Genomic DNA, 23,147 nt, shown 5'->3' on the forward strand with positions numbered 1-23,147 from the left:
TATACTACTCAATCGTATAAAGTAGTCAAATTAATATATATTAGCTTATCCGGAGAAATATATCTAATAAACCAATATACAAAACACACAAAATATGCAACAAAATTTGAGCTTTATAGCTTTGTGCCTATATTATAGTTAATGACACGTTTCAGCACGTAAGTACTCTAAGTAGGTAGGTACAATATCATATTCCATCAAATCACACAAAAAAGTATTGAATACCTGTATATTTTATCGATCGCGTATTATTTGCTGTATTACGTTCTATAGCACAATATACATTCACATATTATAGATACGCATGACCATAAATAAATGATTAGATCCATAAAATCATTTTGTACACGCGGGGCGCGTAAACGCAACCCTATGTATGCATTATAGATTAGCACCTTCAAGATAATGTGATGTTGTTTCCGGTAGCTATAAATGCATTTTTTATCCAAGAGATATATTTTTCAAATTTTTTGATCACTGCACATGTTATCCACTAACCGAGGTCACGAGCTGTCACTATATTATTGCACAGCCAATTTTTACACATAATACTGCAGCAACGACGTAAAATATTATACATGTGTAGCCGTGTAGGCACTAGGCAGTGTGTATGGTGCAGCCCACTCAGCCCAGGGTATGCGTATATTCTGTTTTTTTGAAGAAATTTTATATTTTTTTAAATCACAAACGATCACAAAAAAAAAATAGTACAATACATATGATATGTATATGTATAAATAATTTTTTCATGTAAATCCATTATGTATGACAATTGGCAAGTTCAAAACGAAATATATCCATGATGTATAAAATATAAGTTTAAAAACCAAGTATATATTACAGTACAGTAAATAAAATATATTATTATTGTTTTGCTTTGTACTTATCGTGTATTATTATTTTTGAAATTTTCCTAAAAACTGCAGAGTGATTTTAGACTATTGAAAAAAGCCCTACTGCAGTATTTTAAGCACTTCGATGTGAAAAAATTACTATAAACCGATGGTTAAATTTTTTAGAAATGACATTTATGATTGAAAACTGTTAAATTTCAATAAATAATATTCGTCGAATTTCCAATTAGTATTTAAAGATTTGTTGACGTGGAAACAAATGCAATTTTAATACGAAAAAAAAACTTATAAGTGAAATTGATTATACTTAAATAACTTATAATTCGAAAAGCAATTGCCCATAGTTCTTATTTATTTTTTATTTTTTTTATATATTACAGCTTCAACATCAAAGTAATTCATTATCCGGGTACATAAATAATTTACATTTTAAGTTTAATATTTTAATAATATGTACATTTATCTAATAATTATAAATATTATATAAGAATAGGTTAATACAAATGATAGAGAATAGAGTTAAACAAAATATTATTTATATACATTATATGAAATACTTAAATTCGGTTGTATAGGTTAGTTATTTTAAGAAAATACATTAATAAATTAAAGTTTTTTATTGCTATAATGTTTTGAAGACTTGTTGGAACAGGAAATATTTTTCTCTCTTCAGTTAGGTGAGGGCATTTAAGGATGACATATTTTATAGGGTGTCGGCACCGATGCGGTCGGGACATTTGCGGTCGGCACCTTTTTCGTGCCGTTTGCGGTCAGATTATTTCTATCTACCTGATTATATAATCTAAGGTATATATATATTATATTATGTACTAAATAATTATATATTAAATTGATTCTATACAGTATATAATAATATATTTATTGTAAAAATATGTTTAAAATAGTATTATTATTGGATTTACCGATTTTTTACTATTTGGTTGTTTATGGGTATTATTATAGATAAAGTGTTGGAACTTTGGAAGTATTAAATTAAAATTGTATTATGTCAGTTATTTAGTCGTATACGTAGGAAATCAATTTATCATATAAAGTATATTATACAATATATACTTTAAATTTAGATATAAATAAGCTGACCGCAAATGTTCTGACCGCAAATGTCCCGGAACCGTTTTATAGATATTAAAGATGTGTTGCAGAATTCACATACGAATTTTGGTTCTATTTCATCAAATGGACGTGACTAATGTTTGTGTGGCCGATTTTTATACGTGACCATATTGTCTGTTCGGTACTTTCCTGTTATGTGAGACTACCTTATTTTTTGACAACATCACAATCCTGTTATCTAAGACTACCAAAATGGTTCTTTCCTGTTATACGAGACTATGGCTATTTTCGCAACTACCACCCAACACTACCTCTGTTATTGCGACTATCACAATTAGCTGAATGATATCCATAGGCTGCGTTTTAGCGTCACAATACATTATATCAATATAAAATAATGAGTTTTTTTTATTGAAATTTATTAATTTAATAATTTGATTTATTAATTTGTATGTGTGTCCATCATTCTTCACTATTTTATTTGTGGATTTATTATTTTTACATTTAATATTTAATATTATATAATATCATTTTACCATTTTTGATCGTGTTTGGTGACAACATTAATATTATTTCTCTTTTTTTATTTATATTACATAATTTGAATATATGGCCATAATTTTTAATTATTTTATTTTTGTATTTATAATTTTTACATTTACGCCAAGTCTGACTAGTCTGGCTATAGCACCTCTGGCGTGCGCCGTGAAAAATATATTACAAATGATTTCGATATTTTCTTTTTCTTTATATATATAAATACAATTCGAATGTGGCCATCTCCGCAATACCTACAGATTAAAAAAAATTAATTAAGATCGCCCCCGCATGTAGGACATTCTCTTAATAAAAATAAAAATAAGGTAGTCTTAGATAACAGGATTGTGATGTTTCGCAAAAAAACAGCGGTAGTCGCGATAACGGAGGTAGTCTTGGGTAGTAGTCACGATAATAGCCGTAGTCTGATATAACAGGAAAGTACCGTCTGTTCTTATCTTGTATAGGAATGGGGTAGGCAACCTGCACCTGTAATTAGATATTTAACAAAAAATAATAAGTTTTAGAGCAAATTTTTTAGCCTGTTTTAATTCAAAATAATATTAAATAATCGCATGAATAGTCCATTTTTTTGTTTCATCATAAAATATATGCCACATCTTATAGTACTGTACATAGTACGGGAATTTGTTCAGCAACGATTGTGACGAAAAATATATTATTCCACGCACTTCAGCAGTAAATTATTAAATTCTAATTAACTAATAACTTAAGAATGTTGAAGATCTCAATGATAATAGTTAAATGAATCGATGATATTAATATTAAATTAAACTATATCCCCTACAGTTGTATACTGTATAAACATATTTGTATACTGACATGGATACACGGGCGGTAGGAGGTACCTACACTTAGCACAATAAAAGTTTAAATTGGATGGAAATATGTATTAAGTGCTGATGTAAAGTTTTTAATTGTTTTTCATTTATTTGTGTACGGACAATTTCACATTAAGTAGGTATAAGAGGCATTCTTAAACTCCTAGTATAGTTACACATGTTTTAGTGTTTCTTGACAATTTACCTGCCTGCTTACTTTAATCTTCGGTTTGTAATTAAAATTTTTGCAGTTCCGTTAGAAATATAGACAACACACATAGGTATTTATATATATTTTGGTATTTATTCGTAAAAGATTAATTGAGAGAGCAAAATATATAGTAAATAGTTTTTGTACAGTAATTAAAGTCCGTAAACAAACGTCAAAGTCTCTTATGTGGAAACGCTAATTGGGGTCTATTAAGCCACAAGGCGATGTTTAGAAAATTGTGTTTGTTGAAAAAGTTTGTTCACTGAACATTTTCCCATACTCACATACAGGTCATTATTCTACAAAAATTATATGATGTGCATAAACCATGAAAACACAAAAAACTTTACGACAATGATGAGTTTATACCCACTCGTATTTTATACTATACCTACGTCAAGAACTGCGTTTTAATGAGTGTGAGCAGAAATCATTGTGGTGTGAGGTAAAAGAAAATTCCATAATTTATTTTACAAAACAATATTATGTAATATTGGAAAACCGAAAAACCTTGTAGGGAAAATTTCGTAGTTTTTCGCTTTATGTATAATTTCGGAATGCATTATAGTTGTCGTTGGCTAAAGTGGATCTAAAAATAATGATACCTAATAATAAATGTCCAGAAAAGTGAAAACGTAGAAACTTATGATTTCATACTAAACATACGTACATAAGTTAAAATATGTCACCATGCAATCGTAAGAATAGGATCAAAAACGGGCGGGAGGGGGGTGAAGGTGAGAGAAGATAGGTTGAATAAGTCCTCATCATATGTTATAGAAGTAAGAAAATAGGACAATTGAAAAACATTGACTTCATTTTTCTAGGGCTTAATCACTTTATTTTAAAAGTACCTATATTTTATTTTGGAAATATTAATTAAAAATCAATAGATATGAAATTAATTATATACATTATTTAAAACGTTAATAATATGAGCTCCCAGATATCATTTTTGTAATGATAATGTTTTATTAATATCATATTTTCATCAGAAAAATAATATTTAAAAAAATATATTAATATAATGTAAAATAATTATTTTGCAAAATAATATTATTTGTATAATCTGTATAGATCAGCTGATCTGCGTCCCGACTAAGGTGTGATTTTTAATTATACAACTATATGGCTGACAATAAAGTCATGGCATGAAAAATAAATTATTGTTTGAATATATCAGTATCTCCAATTTAATCAACTTCTTTAATGTGTTTGATATTTTCATATCGTTTTTTATTTCATGAATATTTTTATCGATGGTTTTATTATTTTTCGACGAGCTTCAGACACAAAGTTCTCCCCTATTTGCACCCTTGGTTTCTACCCAGATTCTTAGGCGTATATTAAACTCTCTTATTTATAATATACAGAGTGGTTCACCAAACATGCTTATTACCAGTCGCCAACATTTTATCCTTTAGTATTTCGTTGAGAATCTTTTTCACTGTTTATTGATAACCTCATGTTTTTTTTTTTTATTCTTTTCAAAATTGTTAAACCAAAGTATAAAAACTATATAATAAATACTGTATAGATTGATTGCAGGGATTCTTAACTTTTCAACCAGTTAAAACAGATATATTTTTTAACGTTGTTGAGCAATTATAGTTTCCATCAATAAATGATGGCGTTTAAAATTTTAATCAGCAATATTATGACATTAAAGCCAATAAAAACCAATCTCACCATATTATTCTCCTCACTTGAACTTCAAACCATGTAATAAAGACATTATTTTACATATTACAAAGAACAAAAATCCACTTATCATCCCTTATTAATATTATATACATATAAATGTAAACGCGATATCCATTTGTTCTGTTTTCTCATAATCGTATAAGTGTTCACGAACGGAAACATTGGCCCAGGATTCTAAAAATTCGTTTGAAAATGGTTGCAGTATTACCAACATCAAAGTCACACCTTTTTTATCACGCATATGGCATATCTCGTCTTCATAGGCATGCGTAGACTTTGACCGCAGGGGGGCCCCTTAAAAAGGTCCGAACTAAAGATTCTTGTGTGATGATAATTGATAAATTAATAAAATAAAATAATATAACTTAACTTAATCGCATTTATATTTTATTTATATTATTAGATTAACTGGCTTTACTTTTTTTTTGTAAAATCTAAAAATGTTCGCTGTCTAGTTAATATACATATCTATACATTTATTAAAGAAAAAGCCAGGGGCCGCAAGGGAGCTGCGGTCACCCGCCCCCCTGTGCGCACGCCTATGCTCATCTTTCTCACCTTTTAGACTTGCACCTATCTATTCCTCCTACAACTGTAGACATAATTGTACCAATTTCATAGCAAGTATAAAGTTGGATGTTACTGGCTGAAACCTCGACATTGACAATTCGCTACGTGTATGACACTATTTTACCTATATTATCGCGTGTTATTAAATTAAACTGAACCGTCTGAACAAGATCAATAGTTAGCTATTGTTAGACTCTGGTCAAATTTATTTCATTTTAGATTCTGAGTGAATAGAACTGTTACAATGATGTATATTTATTATATATCATTTTTTTTTCTCTAAACGACTTTTCGACCACATCATTTTATCCAATTAATACATATTATATACGTACATGTTATTATTAAGTATGAATAACATTAGGTATTAAGGACGGATGTAGTCGTTATTAAACAATTATTGTGAAATGTAGTATTTATAAAACATTTAGTATTATGTAATAAATTAGTTATTGTAAATAAGTATGAACAAAGTACAAACACAAAACTGCAGTAAAGCACTTTTTATATAGGAGGGATTGTCCAAGTTTGATTTAGATATAAGTAAAAAGAATGATAATTGATGGCAGTTGGGAATGGAACGTGTCCATTGTCTGTATATGTTCAATTAATAAAAACTATTGATAACTTATCAGAACGTGTTTTTTATTTAAAAGAATCTAACTTTACAAGTACGAGGCTACGGCCAACCGACTTGTAACACCCATTACTCATCTGTAACAAATTTTATCTCATTAAAATCACGGTTCTGTTAAATTTGAATTTGGTTGCCTCTTCGTTCTCCCAAAAAAAAAAATAGTTCTTAAATTTACAACTAATACGCAATTTAGTATAGTAGGAACTATTTGAGACGATAATTTTTTTCTTCTTATTTTGGGATTTTTTTCAGATATTTTACATTTTCATGTTTTACACGCATTTAATCGTATTTGTTTCTAAGGTTGCGTTCTTATGATTAAACATAGGTACCTACTAAATGTTTTATATAATATGAAAACAATTAATAGTTAAAAGGTATGTATATTACATCAAAGCTTTATTCAGAATCGTTTTATTGAATGTAATCATTTACATAACAGTGACTTAATCAACGATGAAGTATAAACGGAACCTACAATAATTATGCTGTAAACTAGACCAAATTATCACGTTTCTAAATACGTATTATAATTAAAATTAAATTATAATTGCTGCATAGCTATAAGTATCAAGTACATTTCATAATTGAGTGGGTCAGTGTATTGTTTGATGGGTGTGTGTTAAAACTTGAATTTGAATTTAATGGTAAATATTTGCATGCGAAAAACGATTCTGAGTGATAACAGTTCTTCAGCCTGAATTTCTAAAAATATTTTATTATAAACTTATATCGTTAATATATTTTTTTTACCTACTAATATGGTAGGTTTAGAATGAATTACTTTATTGAATATAAATCACATGCCGATAAAAATTTTAAGTATATCTACGAATTAGATTTTTTACGACGCAAAAAATGTCTCAGTTTAGATATCAAATTTTGTCAAAATTGAATATGAAATGTCTGTCATATAAAAAATATTAACTTTTAACGCTTATAAATAAATAATTATACATAATTTAAGTTGTGACGGAATTACGTCAAAAAGTTGACGATTAATTTTTATTTAACTACAAAAACATGCAACATTTTTTAAGGTAAATTGTTATTTTATATGTTTGAATATTCCAATATCATCAAAATTTTAACTTCAATCAATATGTATGTAAATTTACACTAAACTTTTTTTAAACCCCAGTAAAAAAACTCATGACTCATGGGATTACATATATATTGAATTCAATTTTCTTTAATCAGGAGTAAAAATTAAATAGATAAGACCTACTCATCAAAAAAGTGTGTCTGAAAAGAAAACTACCAAAAAACAAAATTTAAAACTAGTATTCCGTTAAACTTGTTCTTTTCCCCTAATTTACCTAAGTAACAACAAGATCAAACTTGCTTTCAGAAACTTAACTCAACATTAAAAATCAAAGCACATATTTTTATTACTGCTCAAAAAGTGATAATAGACAGATAAATAAATATACTAATAAATTAGTAAAAAAAAAGACCATTATTTTAAAACCAATACATTTATCATTCGTTGAGAATCTAAGATGTACAGTTAAGTATTTTATAGGTATATTTCGTTATGATTAATTATTGCTAAAGAAAATTGTTTAAAAAATAATGCAAGATGAAAATCGTTTGTGAAAAATTTTATCGCGTAGATTTCCATATTTTATTATTCACAATTGAAATCAAGTCTTCGAATTTAAAACTAATGAAATATGCATTTATAATTATTGAAATAAATAAAACATGATTAAAAACACGTTAAAAAATATTATTCAAATATCATATTTTATACCGATATATACTTTTAACAAATTAGGTATTTTATAAGAAAATATAGATTCTATTAAATGAAAAAAATAAAACTATATTCAGTTTTTTTTTTTTATCCACAATGTTACACATTTATGCAATCGTTTCAAAATTGTATTTTTTTACATTCGAAAAATTAATTCTAATTCTTCACAATTGGTTATTGCTACTAAATTTTGTATGTAAACTTACTTGGTAATTTTATGATTTATATTATTGTTTCAACATTTGAATTTGATTTGTTTTGTGTTCAAAAGATTTTTTACCGTCCGCATAGTGTTTATGACGTTCCGCTAGGATTCTGAAATAAAATTTAATGAACTGCTGTTATTACTTTGTATTCTTTATCACTAGATATTTCGTTATTTTTTGTGGAGAGATATTCTTTCAAACAAGGTCTGGTTTTTATACATGCAATTACATCGTTTAAACTAGATCTGAAATATTTTTGAAATCAATACAAAAACATAAAATGTCGTTTTACCTTTCCTAGATAAAATGAAAAAAAAATGATTTTTTTATTTTTGAAATAACTAGGTAACAATTTAATTTTTTCAATAATTTTTCCTTATTTTTTTTTTATAATTTATAAATGACATAAGTGTATGGTTCTTTGAAATGTAATATATTTCATTTATTTATATTTTAACCACTTTTATATATTATAACTATTATTCTCATCATTAAGTTTGTATAGCCATGTTTGTATAATTGTTTGTTATATATTGTTTAAAAATGTTCAATCTCATCTCTTCAACTCCAAGTTTTAATAAGTATGATACTCGTATTTGTATCTGCTTATAAATATTATATATTAACTATATTACGTACATCATTTTAACATAGGAAGTCATTTTTTAATTAAAAAATAATGTGGTAAGTTAAGATTACCTAGATTAATACATATCTGTAGTTAGAATTATGTTTGTACAATTCTAAATCCAAATCGAATAAGCTAACTCTAATTAATAATAATATATAGATTTTTAACTTATTACTTATTAGTAATAAGTTATTACTAACTTTATATTTAGAAATGATATAGAAAATAGACATTTAAACGCAAAAAATAATGTATGTTAAGATTTTATTACTACCTCCATGGCTTCATCACCTATTAAAAATTAACCTGTTTAGTGTTTAGTATATTATAAATTATATCTACTTCATTACTAATTGCAATATAGTTTTTTTTACAAACTTTTTTAAACGTTAAGGTTAAGACAAAAGAATTCGCAAATCACTTAGATTTTTGTATTATTCGAGATAACTAAATCGAATTTATTAAAATTTCAATTAATATAATAAAAATGTTAAAAGTTTTTTAATACAATTATGCAATTGATGATAAAATATGTTATACAATATTTAAATTACTAAAAAGTTATGAGAAACAAATTATAAAATACACTGCTATTAAAGTATACAGTATTTTCTTTAGATATTTGATTATTAATATTTGGCATTGTGACTGTTAATTAATTTAACCTTCTACTTTTTCCACTGCTTTAAATATAAATTAGTACCTAAGCGTGACTTCGTTTCAGATTCAAAAAATCGTCGTTTATAACGATTTAAAACGGTTGATCTTAATAATATTTAAAGTTTTTCTTTGTGACTCGTAATTTTCGAATATGTTGAAATTGCGACTATGTTTGATATATTTACTCATATAATTTTGTCATCCATTAACAGTCCACTGCTTATAATATTATCATCGATTGTAACATACCAACCTGGTTTGATTGTTCGAAATTTAGTTAGTTTTTCTGCTATAATTTGTCGATAAATATCCATCGTTATTTTTTTCTAAACATGTACCTATCGACTTAGTTATTTATCAAAATGTTGTCATCGAGTAAACGAAACTAATAATAGGATTAAAGTTATATGGATTTGAGAAGAAAAATTCAAGTTGTCATTGACAACTTGTCAAGTAATTTGAGTTATTGATATGCTATATAGACGTTCAAGTTATCGAGATTACATTGTTATTTTACTTTAATAAATAATATCTATTTATTATGATTTAAGAATAATTATATTGTGTATTTAACATATTACTATCAATACTATCTACAAATAAATAAATCGATCTTAGTGTATAGATACATTTACGTGCAATATATAATATACTAGCTTAATATTAGCATTAATAAATTTACTTTTAGGTATGTTTTTATATAAAATAGGCCTAAACATAAAGTGTTTTCAATTAACACATTTTGATTTTTAAATTACAGCAGTGCTCAATGCTCATACGATACAGTATTTACTATTTAGTTGCACAATTGAATTTTTTTAAACCATGTTGGATTCTATTTGATTTTTGACAAATGTCCATGAGACCTGGACCTTGGACAGTTTTGCGGTCACACTATCCAATAGGTACATATCTAAGGGTTTCAACAGGAACATAGACGAAACTATGGGATTTTGTGTAGTATTACATATTATTATAAGTAAAACCACATTGTGACAGCGACTTTGGGTACCCCGAACGAACAATACGGAATCAAATGCATCTTAGGACTTAGGTCAAAGTTGGAGATAAGTCTTATGCACTCAAGCCTTGGTCATAATCATAAGGAAATTTCACGGGGCCAAATGACCGCGTTTCAAACAGCATAATTTATGAATAAATATATTTCATGATTTATTTTTATCTTACACGGGAAAATATTACTGTAGAAATATTGAAAAAGATATAATATGTATATATAATATATATATATATATATATATATATATATATATATATATATAGTACGTATATTACTTCATGAATGTAATAATACGCATATTTGTATAAAAATAAATAATATTTCTTACTCGATGTCAAATACCACTAAAATAAAATATAAAATTAGTCTCTTGAATTGTGACTATGTTGTAGAAATCTGTCAATATAAATACCTTTAAAACGGTGCCCGTTAAAAAGTTCAATAATTCTATAGTATCTATACACAATGTTTATGGCGAGATCACTAAAGTTATATTTATAAAAAAACGTACTAATATGTTACATAATATGTATATCAGTATTTTATAGTGCTTTCATATTATGCCTTAAAAACATTAAAATATATGTTATATTATAATACATTTTATGTATCTAACAATATATAAGCATTTACGATTATAGCTTTAAATATAATATCAATTCTTTTTTGCTCCCCTATTATTATGGTAAAATCTGTGTAATATGAAAATTATTGGGACCGGATATATTTTCTATTTTAGACAAATTTTTGTAAACAAATAGAAATTGTAATAAATATAATTAGTTAAATAGATAAATAGGAATATATAATATCGTTTGTGAATTACAACATTTATTTAAACCTCCCCTAACAGAAACTCATTAAAAATTTGATTTCAATACATCAAAATCCTTAAAAAAATTATCCGCTTAATAATTTACAATAAAAAATTGGGTTTCTAATTTGAAAAACAAAAGTTTTTATCGTCACAGGACACCCTTAAGTGGTACAAAAAATCTCAAGAATTTGAAAATATGTTATTTGAGTATATTTAAAGATTCCAAAAATCAGATTTTGAATAATTTCATTATTAAAGAAAAAAAGGGGTAAGTATGCTTGGTGAATCACCCTGCATCTTTAAAATATTTATTTACTATTAAAATATTATATTTAATAATAGTTGTACAGAATCCAACATCACCCATGAAAAAATATCCAAATATTAATTACTGCTATTGCAATATATAGGTTTGTTTCTATATAGGTATCTCTGTTTTAGTGTATATTATTAAATCAAAGTAAATGTGATTTGTGAACTACCTAATTTGACAAAGATTATCAATCCATTTGTGTCTATCAAGATGTCTCTAAGAACAATTTAAAATTTTCATCAAAATCGGTCAAGTGGTTTTTGAATTCGTTAAATATCCATTTAACAATTATACTCTTATATGTTAGTATTGTGAAATAAATAAAACAACAGGGAAATCTTAAATTAAAGTAATCAATAACCATTAAGTTTTTGAACTATTTGCAAGTTGTCAAGTATGTACACAAAAGACTCAATGTTCTAAGAAATTAAAAGGTAAATGATAAATTGTGATGTATTATGCTATAGAATCATTATTTAATAATAAATTTATACATAGTAAAATTATTATTAATTGTCTTCAATCACTAAAATATAAATTTAATGTCGCTTGTTTTAAATTTTTGTATATTAAAATTTAAAAGTTTAAAACACGCTAAAATAAATTTAATAGTTATAGTGAATATTTAATTGACTTTTCCTTTGTATTAAAATAAAAATAACTTATTAATACAAGATTCGGTTGTTATAATTATTATATTTGTGCAATTATATTCAACTACGATGTAGAGATGATATATTATATATATTATACATCTTGATTCCATACCTCAATACCTAATCAATACCCATGCACCTAACCATTAGATGAAAAGTAATCTATATAAGTATATAATTTGAGATAACTTCATAAGTGATAACCAATAAGTTTAACTCTTAAACTAGTATTTCACATTAGTTTCGGTGATAAACAGGCGATAGATAAAATTGAAAATATTACCTATGAAATTTCCAGTTTTACGTTAGTTAATAAGGTTCATCAAATTTAGGGGGAGGGGTAATTAATTTCAAAATATATCCATTAAGCTCACCAGGTCTGAATAATGATTCCATAAAAAATATTAAAAAGATATTTAAAGACATTTTAAAAGATTATAATACAGGTTATAAAAACATTGTATTTTTATTAGGTTATTCCCATGCGAGTATAAGAAAATATTTACTTTCGATAAAATGGTATTGAAAACTCTGAAAATTTAAAATTTAGCGATAGAAGTCATTTAAATTTGAAGTATTAATTTGTATGTATTTGACTAAATGTAGGTACCCAATATGAAACAAATCAGAATTACATAATATTAGATCGTTCAATTCAAGATGTAGCAAAAAGATTATGCAAATGTACTAAAGTTCATAATTCGAATTTAGAAACTAGGGTAATGGGTACTTAGTAATTGTTACGAATTGGATAGCATAATTTTCTAGTTTGGTTGAAAGTTAATTTGTGTCACAATATTATTTGTATTATAAATGGGTTGCGGTGTTTTTGAAAGATAGGTAACTTGCCGAATATTAATACACGTTTTATAACAATAACAATTTGTAGAAAAAATTTGAATGCGGTGAATAAACTCAAATATGTAATGCAAAGATAATTTGTACATTATTGTAAAGTCAGTTTCATTAATTTGATGATTTAAATAAAGATAGAACAAATAATGAGTGCCTATTTTATCTATTTCCTTACAAATTAGTTGTATAAAAATCAAAAATGAACAGGTATTTATAAATTTTTTTCAATCAAGGTCCAGCCGCCAATCTTTAGAACTCAAAATCATATTGATGTATAATCATATATCATTAATAATTCTAAAAACTGATACAATAATACTGTAATAATTATTAACGTTATCACCTTAATTTTTAAATAACACAAGACATCATACATTAGATATTTATCTAATAAAAAGTTCAATTACTATTCATTCACCTATCCTAATTTATCGTTTGTCTATGATTTGGATGATGTACAATGTACATAAATATTATTTATCTTGAAAACCATTTTGATGTATAGATATATTATAAAAGGTGTAAAATGCATAAATTAATGTAATGATGATATTTCCATAATGGCTACCACAGCCACTATAAGATATTATCCCATCAAAAACTATAGCAATAATGCAATATATTATATTATAATCGCGGCTTATTAAAAATAAATTATATAGATCACACTATATGCAGCGTATTACATCTCATATTCTCGTATACCAAATACAACTGCCTACACGCAATACCCATACGGTATACAGTGTCCTGCAACATTTTTTTTTTTTTTTTAAATTATTTCCAAAGGGCCGAACCCAAATAGTTGGGAGAGAAGGCGAAGGAAAAAAGATTTAATTATTTCCAAAACAATTAAAAATAGCCATTTTGTAGAGTTCATTATTCTAAAATATCGACGTTTCAAAATTTTACTTTAATTAATTTCACGATTTTTAATATTTTTTCTAGTTTTGAAAGAATAAAATATGATTTTAACTATATATAGGGACACTGAGAGAGTTCGGTCGGCCCTACGAGCAGGCGCGTGGCGCAGCGGGTCACATGTTTGATAACACTATTATAGTATTAAATAATTACAATTTTTCTCGAAACTAAAAAAAATTGAAAATCAGGAAATTAATGAAAATAAAATTTTGAAACGACAATATTTTCAGAAAAATAAGCTCTACAAAATGGCTATAGTCAATTTTTTTGGAGATAATTAAATTTAAAAAAAATTGTTAACTTTTTTACAAAACATTAAAATAAGAAATAATTGTAGTTCTTATAGGTGTACCTGTGAGTCTTATTACAAAACCAGAATTTCGATATCACCATTATTTCGGGAGATATATGGGCAAATCCTCGCGGGACACTATACATAATATATACAAATAATATAATACCTACATATTAGGATGGTCAAATACCATCTCGTTACGTGACTAATTTTAAAAAACTCGTAATAATATTTATATAATATTATGCACAGTGCTATTTCAAGCAAGTTTGGGTATTATGATATTATAATATGAAAACACGGGCACACTGACACCAACAACCCTGTGTGTCGGGGCATCGCAGTAGGTCAACATAATACATTTCAGCCTGTAGTGATGACATTTAAAATATTATGATGATTATCATGTGTTTGTTGTTTAGATATTAGTTAGGTTTTTTTGTCGCGTCGCTCGATACGAACGAAATACAATTTTCAATTCTGCAATAACAGCAATAAACAAAAATCTCGGAAAAAATACAACTTTTTTCGGCTTTTGCGTCTCTACGCGTATTCCTTTATTATTGTTTTGTTGTTTTTTTGGAGCGTGCGCACGCCTGACCCCGTGAACAAACTACTATAAGCACAAAAGCAGACTTGATAAAATAAAAAAATAAAATATCTTGAAAAACCATTAATAACAGCAAATACAAATAAAGTTATCGTAAATAAAATACCTAAGTTTTCCGACATTTCCACCGGTCGTGCAGGGAAATTGTCCAATCGCACGCACCTCCGCTCTTCTCTCAACGAGCACCTTCGTAAATTATTGTCATAATATATGCGATAACGATATAACATTCCGTAGGCACGCTAACGGACGCGATAAAGAGTCTTGTCGAGATTTAATGAGTTTAAAGCATCATTACCACGTGAAAACTTCAACGTAAATATTACATATATTATACTTATAAATCATCATATTTTGTAATAGATACCTACCTGCCTATATATATTATAAAGGTATTTAGGTATGTATTATAATAGATAATGTATATTTTGTGCCAATCTGTAACTCTAATAATTGATTTCTAAATTTATATACAATATATATGACGTAACATTATACCTTATAAGTTATAACTAGGCAATATCAGTTTTTGGTGGCAAATATAAAAGGTTTTTATGTATAATATACGCATACTTCAGAGTCAAATAGAAGCACATCATACCTAACATTAGTACCTAACATTAGTACCTATTTATATATAATATGTACCTATATTATATATTTTGTAATCATTCGCAGGTCAATTTTAGTATTTTTACAATATTATAGTCAGTAATAAAATAATGTTAAAAAAACATTTAATTGGGTTTCAAGAGATTTTTAAAATAATTTCAGTGTTCTGTGAATGAACAAAACGAAGGCGTGGTCACTGGTCATAATATATTAAAGTTGTGATTTGTATGAAGGTTACTATAAAAGTCAAAATGTTGACAAAGTTGAATAAATATTGCATATCCAACATAACTTTTACTAATCATGTATGATTCAAGTTTGTAAGTTTCCCCTACGTAACAAATTGCCAGCCCCTCAAAATAAGCAACATAATAGCTACACTATTGGCTCCCTGCCAATATTTAATGTGTTAAAACGATTATTTACTTATACTAATTCACTAGGTTTTCAGCGGATTTCGAAAATTTATAAATGCAAATATTTTCGTACACACTCGAAACACATCGGCCAAATAAAAGAATTGTGATGGAATAGAATAACCCGTACGCACGTGTTATTTGTGTAGACTGGTCTTACTCGACCTTTTAATTTCACCGCATCACGAGGCAATGACACAACCGTGAACCATTTCTACTGCACGAATAACTGCGTACTTGAATAGCTATGGTTACGTGAATTCAGTACAAACCACCGATGATACCACGTAATACCACGTGTCGGTATGAGACACAAGGACACGGCATCGTATAAAAACCTTCAAGCCTGCAACACAACTGAACATACCATTGTTAACTGCGAAACATCGCTACAACTTTTTTTTCCTAGTCGTTTCTTCTCCCTCAGAAACTATTTTCTAATCGTTTCTCTCACCGTTTTGTTGTTGTGTTGACCAAAAACCGTATGGTTAGGTGGTGGAAATATAGGAATATTGCCCGATTATGCCGTAACCACGTGTTTAAAATCAACGATACCTATATGATGCCATGACTCGTAAGCCGCTCTCTTACATACGCGTACCCATTTATTAAAATATTTTAGTATAGTGACGATAGTCATTACGAAATAATTTATTAAATTACAATAAGTAATAATACAATAATATATGAATTGTGTACTCGTGTATTATTCCACAACGAGGAATAATAATATGTCGTGTCGTCCCTTACAGCGGCCCAAGATCTCCCCTCCGACGTCGCCCACACCCCATTTTACCAGTCGCACCCGACCCACCCAGGCACGCAATACCCGCCGCCGCCGGTGTGCAAACGGAGCGAAAACCGAGAGAGCCACTTTCGGGACTCGAAGAGGCGCCGCCGCCGCCGCCGTACACGATCATTTTTCACGGGGTGTTTTCGAAAAGGGGACACGACGACGACTTGGCGGCGGCGGCGGAGTCGTTACTGCCCCGAACGAACGGCGAGGGGGAGGGTGTGGAAGGAGACATGCGCAATGCTGGCGCCGCCGCTGCCGACACTACTCGACGAAAAGGGTCCGCCGACGCTACCGCCGCCGCTAGGATATCGACCAAACATCGCGTTGTTTTCTCGAATCGATACTTACCGCGGGTTTTCATATACCGTTTTTCGCGATTGTGTGTATATTCACGCACACACGTACACGCGTCACACGCCCGACGCGGTGCGTTTTTTTCTCGCCCCCACCGCGCGCCCCTAACTTGCCGGCCTGCGTGCGTGCGTACGTACGTGCGTGTACTGCATACATATTATACACTGGGAAGTACGTTACTCGCAAGCGACGGGGTAGTTTACCTATATACGATGTTGTCAGGACAGTGCGTGTGTGTGGGGTGCGATCGGTGACCGCGGAATACGCGTGCGGGGTCCAAGGAATGGTCGTGTGGATGGTGTTGGTGGTGGTGGGGATAGGGTTGAAAATTTGAAAACGCGAATAATTACGAAAAACAAGTCGTAACGATGATAATAACATCGCAAGGTACCTACACCCACCTTTATCAACGATGAAATTTAGTATTCTATTATGATCGATAATCGCCGCGTGAATGATGGGCATCGCCACGATCGATAATGAAAACACGTTTTCCCGCGGATTGATCGTCATCGTATTGTTTTTGTTTTTCTATTTTTTGCCTCCGAGTAGACATGCCAAATTTTGGCTCGCGATGTTTTTTCCCCCACTCGTTTTCGTTGGCCCTCGAACACGTGACGATTTCCTTCTTGCTCGCCCCTCCCTACACATATAATATATTATAAAGTGACGCGTGTCGGACTCGGTTTCGATGTTTTCCGGTCTCTGCGTCAGCGTAGCCGCTCAATGGGTTCCGAAAGTTTCAAAAATTCTCGTAACAGCTCCCGATAAAATATATCGATAAACCATCCGAGCACGTCTCACCACATGCATATAATATTTATTAGTTGCCTACTCGGAATACGCACAATCGTTGTGTATAGTTTGATTATGTTGTTATCATGCGTAGCGATAGGTGTCCAGTCGAATATATTCATCGCACAGGACTGACTGCCGAGTCTGACAATCCGAATCGTTTGCATTTGTATCGATTATCGTTTAATTTTTATGTCATACAGTGCAGATGTATTTTTAGATCGCGCGGGACACGGTATTGGCAAGTTAGTCGACGTCCAAATGCTATATTATCGCGGCCGAAAATCGGTTCTCGGGGCGTGTATCCTAGGTACCTCGCGAGGTTATCTAATAATAATAAAATAACGAAAATCGCATTAATCGCGGGTGTGGCGCGGAAAGATCGTCTCGCGATGAATAATATACGCAAAGCGATCGTAAAAGTTATATGATACGATCGCAGAGAAATAAAAAAACAGAAATCGTAATTTTCGGGGGTCGTCGACCGCGCGATGCGACGACATATACCTTAATGATACATTATATTATTAATACAACAGCAATAATGATAATAATAATAATAATAATAATAATAGTATGCTTAGGAGACCGACAAAAACAATAATAATAATAACGTTATCGCGTGCGCAAGCTATAGTGGCGCGCGGTCCGTCAATAATTTTGCCGTGCGCGCTATCGATAGCCGGCCGCGCCGCCCGTTGCAGATGTATTCGAGGCGGCTTACGCGCCGAGTATACCGCGGTGTCCCTCCCCGGGTTAAAAACGCAATACCAAAGCAGTTAGGCAAAACGTTCGGCACGCGCACCATGTGTATTGCATCGCGCAAGGGACGGTCGCCAGCAGTCGTCGTCGGATCAGCGTCGTACTCGCACACGCGTTTTCCGAAATCATTGTAGTCGACGACATTGTCGCGCCGTAACATTAATATTATTATTCGTTTTAGTTATTATTATTATTATTATTATTATTGATATTATTCACGAAGATTTAAAATTTTTTTTTCCATCCTTCGCCCCGACCTCCCTTTAACGACTTTCGCTGACACGATTACCCATCACCACTGGACGGAAGGAAAACGGTAATTTTTCATCTCGAATCGTTTTCTCCCATCTTTGCCGTCCGATGTGCACGGACTCCACCGAAGCACACCACCGACGACGCAGCAGCGGCCGCCGTCGCCGTTTCCGAGATGCTTCTCCGAAAGTGGCTTCTCGTCCGCGTCCCACCGGCGGCGACGGCACTCACCGGCCACTGATCAGCTCGGTCCCGCAGCCACGACGACCGTTGTTGTCGTACTAAAGACATTCTAACAGCACATCACCGTCGCGAGAACCATGCACCAAGAACAGTTCGTGTACTCATCGACCGTGGACGTGCAGCAGTACGTGGGCCCGTACAGGTTGGAGAAGACTCTGGGCAAAGGACAAACAGGTAAAACAAAGGTGACGCGGCGGGTTAGGTCAGGTCTAGAAGGCTTGGACGAGTGATGATGCGATTGACAACGGAAGCGCGACCGGACGCGGACTTAGAGGCTGCTCTTGTGTCTTCATCACTTTATTAAAATAATCTATAGGAGTAGTCAGACGTAATAGTCGATAATGTTACCCACACAAATTGTACCTATATAATTATTTTCATCGTTGACGTTTATTACACGGTGTATAGAATAGCATCTCAATTCATACTTTATAGTGCAGGTTATAGGTGTTCAATGGCCCGTATACGACTTAAGACTCGATGGCCGTACGACTTGAGACTTAAGACTAGTAAGCTGGAATTAAACTAGTTAAACAATATGATGTACCTACCTAGAAAATTGTTTGAAATATTCCGTGGAGATGAATACAATTTTATTCACCTGGTTTAGCTTAGTGGACAGTTGACAAGGTACGAAAAATGTGTGAAAGGGAACTAAAACGAATTACCAACAATTATTTACATTGGACTTGGCCGAGATTCAATTCAATGTGATTCGTAAATTGTATAAGTTTATATATATTAACCATACGTCTAATAATGGAAAATCGTAACTCATTAAGTTAAAAAGTTACAACACCAACTTTTAAGCCCATTTTTTTATCCAACTAACTTGTTAGCTCGTTTCGGAGTTATAACAGTATACGATATTATATGAACCGTTATCGTATTATTGTACTTAGCATATTTTTTTTGGCCAAAGTGAATTAATCTAAGTTTTCAAAAAGCGATGTGTAGGTATACTTAAAGGAAATGAATAAATTACTCAACATTATTTGCACTTTAAATTATGAAAAATATCGTCTCCCGAAAAATTACTTTAAATTATTTTATACAAAGTATGACTCAAAGATGAATTATTGAGGTATAATATTGACTACAAGGGGATGATATTCTTGAGCAAAATTAAGCAATTGGATTGAAATATGTGAATGAAGAGATGTCATTCCATTGAATAAGGGAGCGGACACAATTCGACTATTAATTATTTTGAAAAGTTAGAATTTTACTTTAACCATAAATTTAATTTTAGAATTTTACAGTTGAACTATAATATATTATTATGTTTTTTCCGACTCAAATTTGAACTAACTTAATTTATCATGCAACATATTGTTATATAATTGTGATTTACTTTCCATTTATGAATCATATGGTACAACGAAAATGTAAGCCATAGACTTAAAATTAACTGTTAATAATTCATATACATTTACTCTAACCCGTTTTTGTTTTGATATAGTATGAAACCAAATAAGTATTTGACATCATTACATTTTTTAATATAAAAACCTAAAAAAAACTTTTTCCATTTTTATGATATTCTGATTTTTTACCAAATCTAAGTAAACGTTTTCTTTTTTAAAATTATTTATTAATACAGTATTATTAATAAAATAAAAATGTCTACGTAGACTACATAACTACCATTTATGTTTGCTTTAAAATGTACATTATTAGGTGTTATTGGATAGTTGTAGTTTTAAGTGTCTTCGGTTATAAATATAACTAATTAGTTAAACTAACGATTATAATAAGTCATTATTATTAGCAGTAAAATTAATTATTATTTATCATTTATTCATTACAGATTTCTGTATATATGTATATATATACATATATATAAATATCTTATATATAATTACCGATATTAAAAATATTATATAAGCATCTTACTGTATTAAAATAATATATCTTTATCTTCTACACAAATAGACGTTTTATTAATTTACAAGAGAACATTTTTAACTTTAAATAATGTCGTGTCACGCGATGAGAAATTTATATTTAACAAAACTGTGTATGACACATTTAATTTTAAAACCGAGTAATTTCATTCTACTTACATAAATTTATTTTTAAAAATACTTTTTTTTTTGTGATGTAACCCTGAATATTTTATAGGTAGGTATACCTATAATATTATATTATATCTTAAAATAATGAACTTATTAATATATATATAGGTGTTAATATTATTATTTATCATTCAGTATTTAACACAATAAATACACTATGAACTCATTCAAGAATATTTTAATAGGATTCTTGAAAATGAAATTACGAACAAACTTACAAAGAGGTGATTTTTAGTGTTTTTCGAAAATATGAGAAAAAGCGAAATAGATTGTGTAATTTTAAAACAATATTGTAGGTAATTTCTATAAATTACGTTGACGAACTTTCAATAAAATTTCTGAAAGCCCATAAATTGCTTTTTATAAACTAAAATTGTTAAAAAATATTATATTATAAGTATGATATTTCTTTTAATAAGTTTTTAAAAAATATTGTATATATTTGGGATTTTAGTACCTAAACGGCTAAACATATCTATTACTTAAGACAATTTTGTTCTCTAATCCGTTTTACTCGTTTACGTATAGTATATAAATATGTATAAAAATTAAAAACAAAAATCTTTTTTCTTATTATTGAAAACCCTCGGCATCATAGACTTTAAGAACCCATTATTGTTTTATTTGAATTCGTTGTAATATCTTAATGATGGTATCTAGGTTTTAAGAAAAAATTATTCAAACAATATATTAGGTACCTATATTACAATAATAATAATACTTAATGATATTATGTATGAAATAAAATTTTTTTTCAGTTATTACTTATTGTTGCAACTTGCAATCATAAGTACTATTCTGTGTTGAATATAAATCGTATAAATTGTGTGCCCAAACTTCAAAGTAGAGATTACCTACGTCTTATATATAATTAATTATTCAGTACCTAAAAGACATCTAATCTGTATGTAGCCTGTGGCTATTAATATAAATAAAATCATTGAAAAAAAAACATTTTTAACGAATCACTTTATTTTTATCTCACTTAAATAAGGTTTAATAAAATGTAATTTACCCTCTTACTGTACATAAGCTGTTGAGCATTTATTTTTATATGATTTTATGTTCTCAAATTGTATTGGTTTTACAATGATGCCTTTATTTCTTTTGGAAAACATTTTTCACTAGTTAACATTTAAAGTTTGGGTTTATGATTAAGTCTTGTACTCTGCTAGATATTATAAAAACTTATTTACTATAGTACAACATATTTAAAGAGAGTTCGTTTCAAGTTTTGATTTTGTGCATAACTAGCTGAAGAAATCCGGCTTCGTCCGCGTACAGTTTTTTGTGTTACCTACTATTATTTTTATTTTATCAGTTTTTATTTTTGTTACAGGCTGCTTTTAGATATGTTGATCCTAGGTTGCCCATGTATTGTATAGAAGTTTCTGTAAACTCTTTTAAAACTAATTAAGTTTTACAACGTCGTTGTAACATTATTATATACATTATGGTGTTATATTGACCAAAACAATATATTTATATTGACATATTTTATTCATCTCTATAACTCTTTATAAACAGTATTTTTGGTACTGCCTTTTGGGGCTAAAATAACCAAAATACTGACAGAGCTAACTCTAGAACATGCGACATAGAACTGTCCATGTGAAAAACATTCTTCTCTCAAGTCAATCTCTGCCATGCTTAATGATTGTCC

The 23,147-nt window shown here is 29.4% G+C and overlaps 1 protein-coding gene across 2 annotated transcripts in view; it reads left to right on the plus strand.

Annotated features, from left to right (window-relative positions):
* The first annotated feature begins 18,919 nt into the window (after window positions 1–18,919).
* The window catches only part of sff (BRSK family serine/threonine-protein kinase sugar-free frosting), a 108,485-nt gene continuing 104,257 nt past the window's right edge, over window positions 18,920–23,147 (plus strand). For both annotated transcript variants that reach the window (XM_015513954.2, XM_015513956.2), the window contains exon 1: window positions 18,920–19,580. In XM_015513954.2, coding sequence (XP_015369440.1) covers window positions 19,484–19,580 — 97 coding nt within the window. In that variant the 5' untranslated portion in view covers window positions 18,920–19,483. The remainder of the gene's footprint in view (window positions 19,581–23,147) is intronic.

The sequence above is a fragment of the Diuraphis noxia genome, unplaced genomic scaffold (genome assembly GCF_037042655.1).
Source record: "Diuraphis noxia isolate RWA-SAM2 unplaced genomic scaffold, SU_Dnox_SAM2 contig0001, whole genome shotgun sequence".
Taxonomy (NCBI): Eukaryota; Metazoa; Arthropoda; class Insecta; order Hemiptera; family Aphididae; genus Diuraphis; species Diuraphis noxia.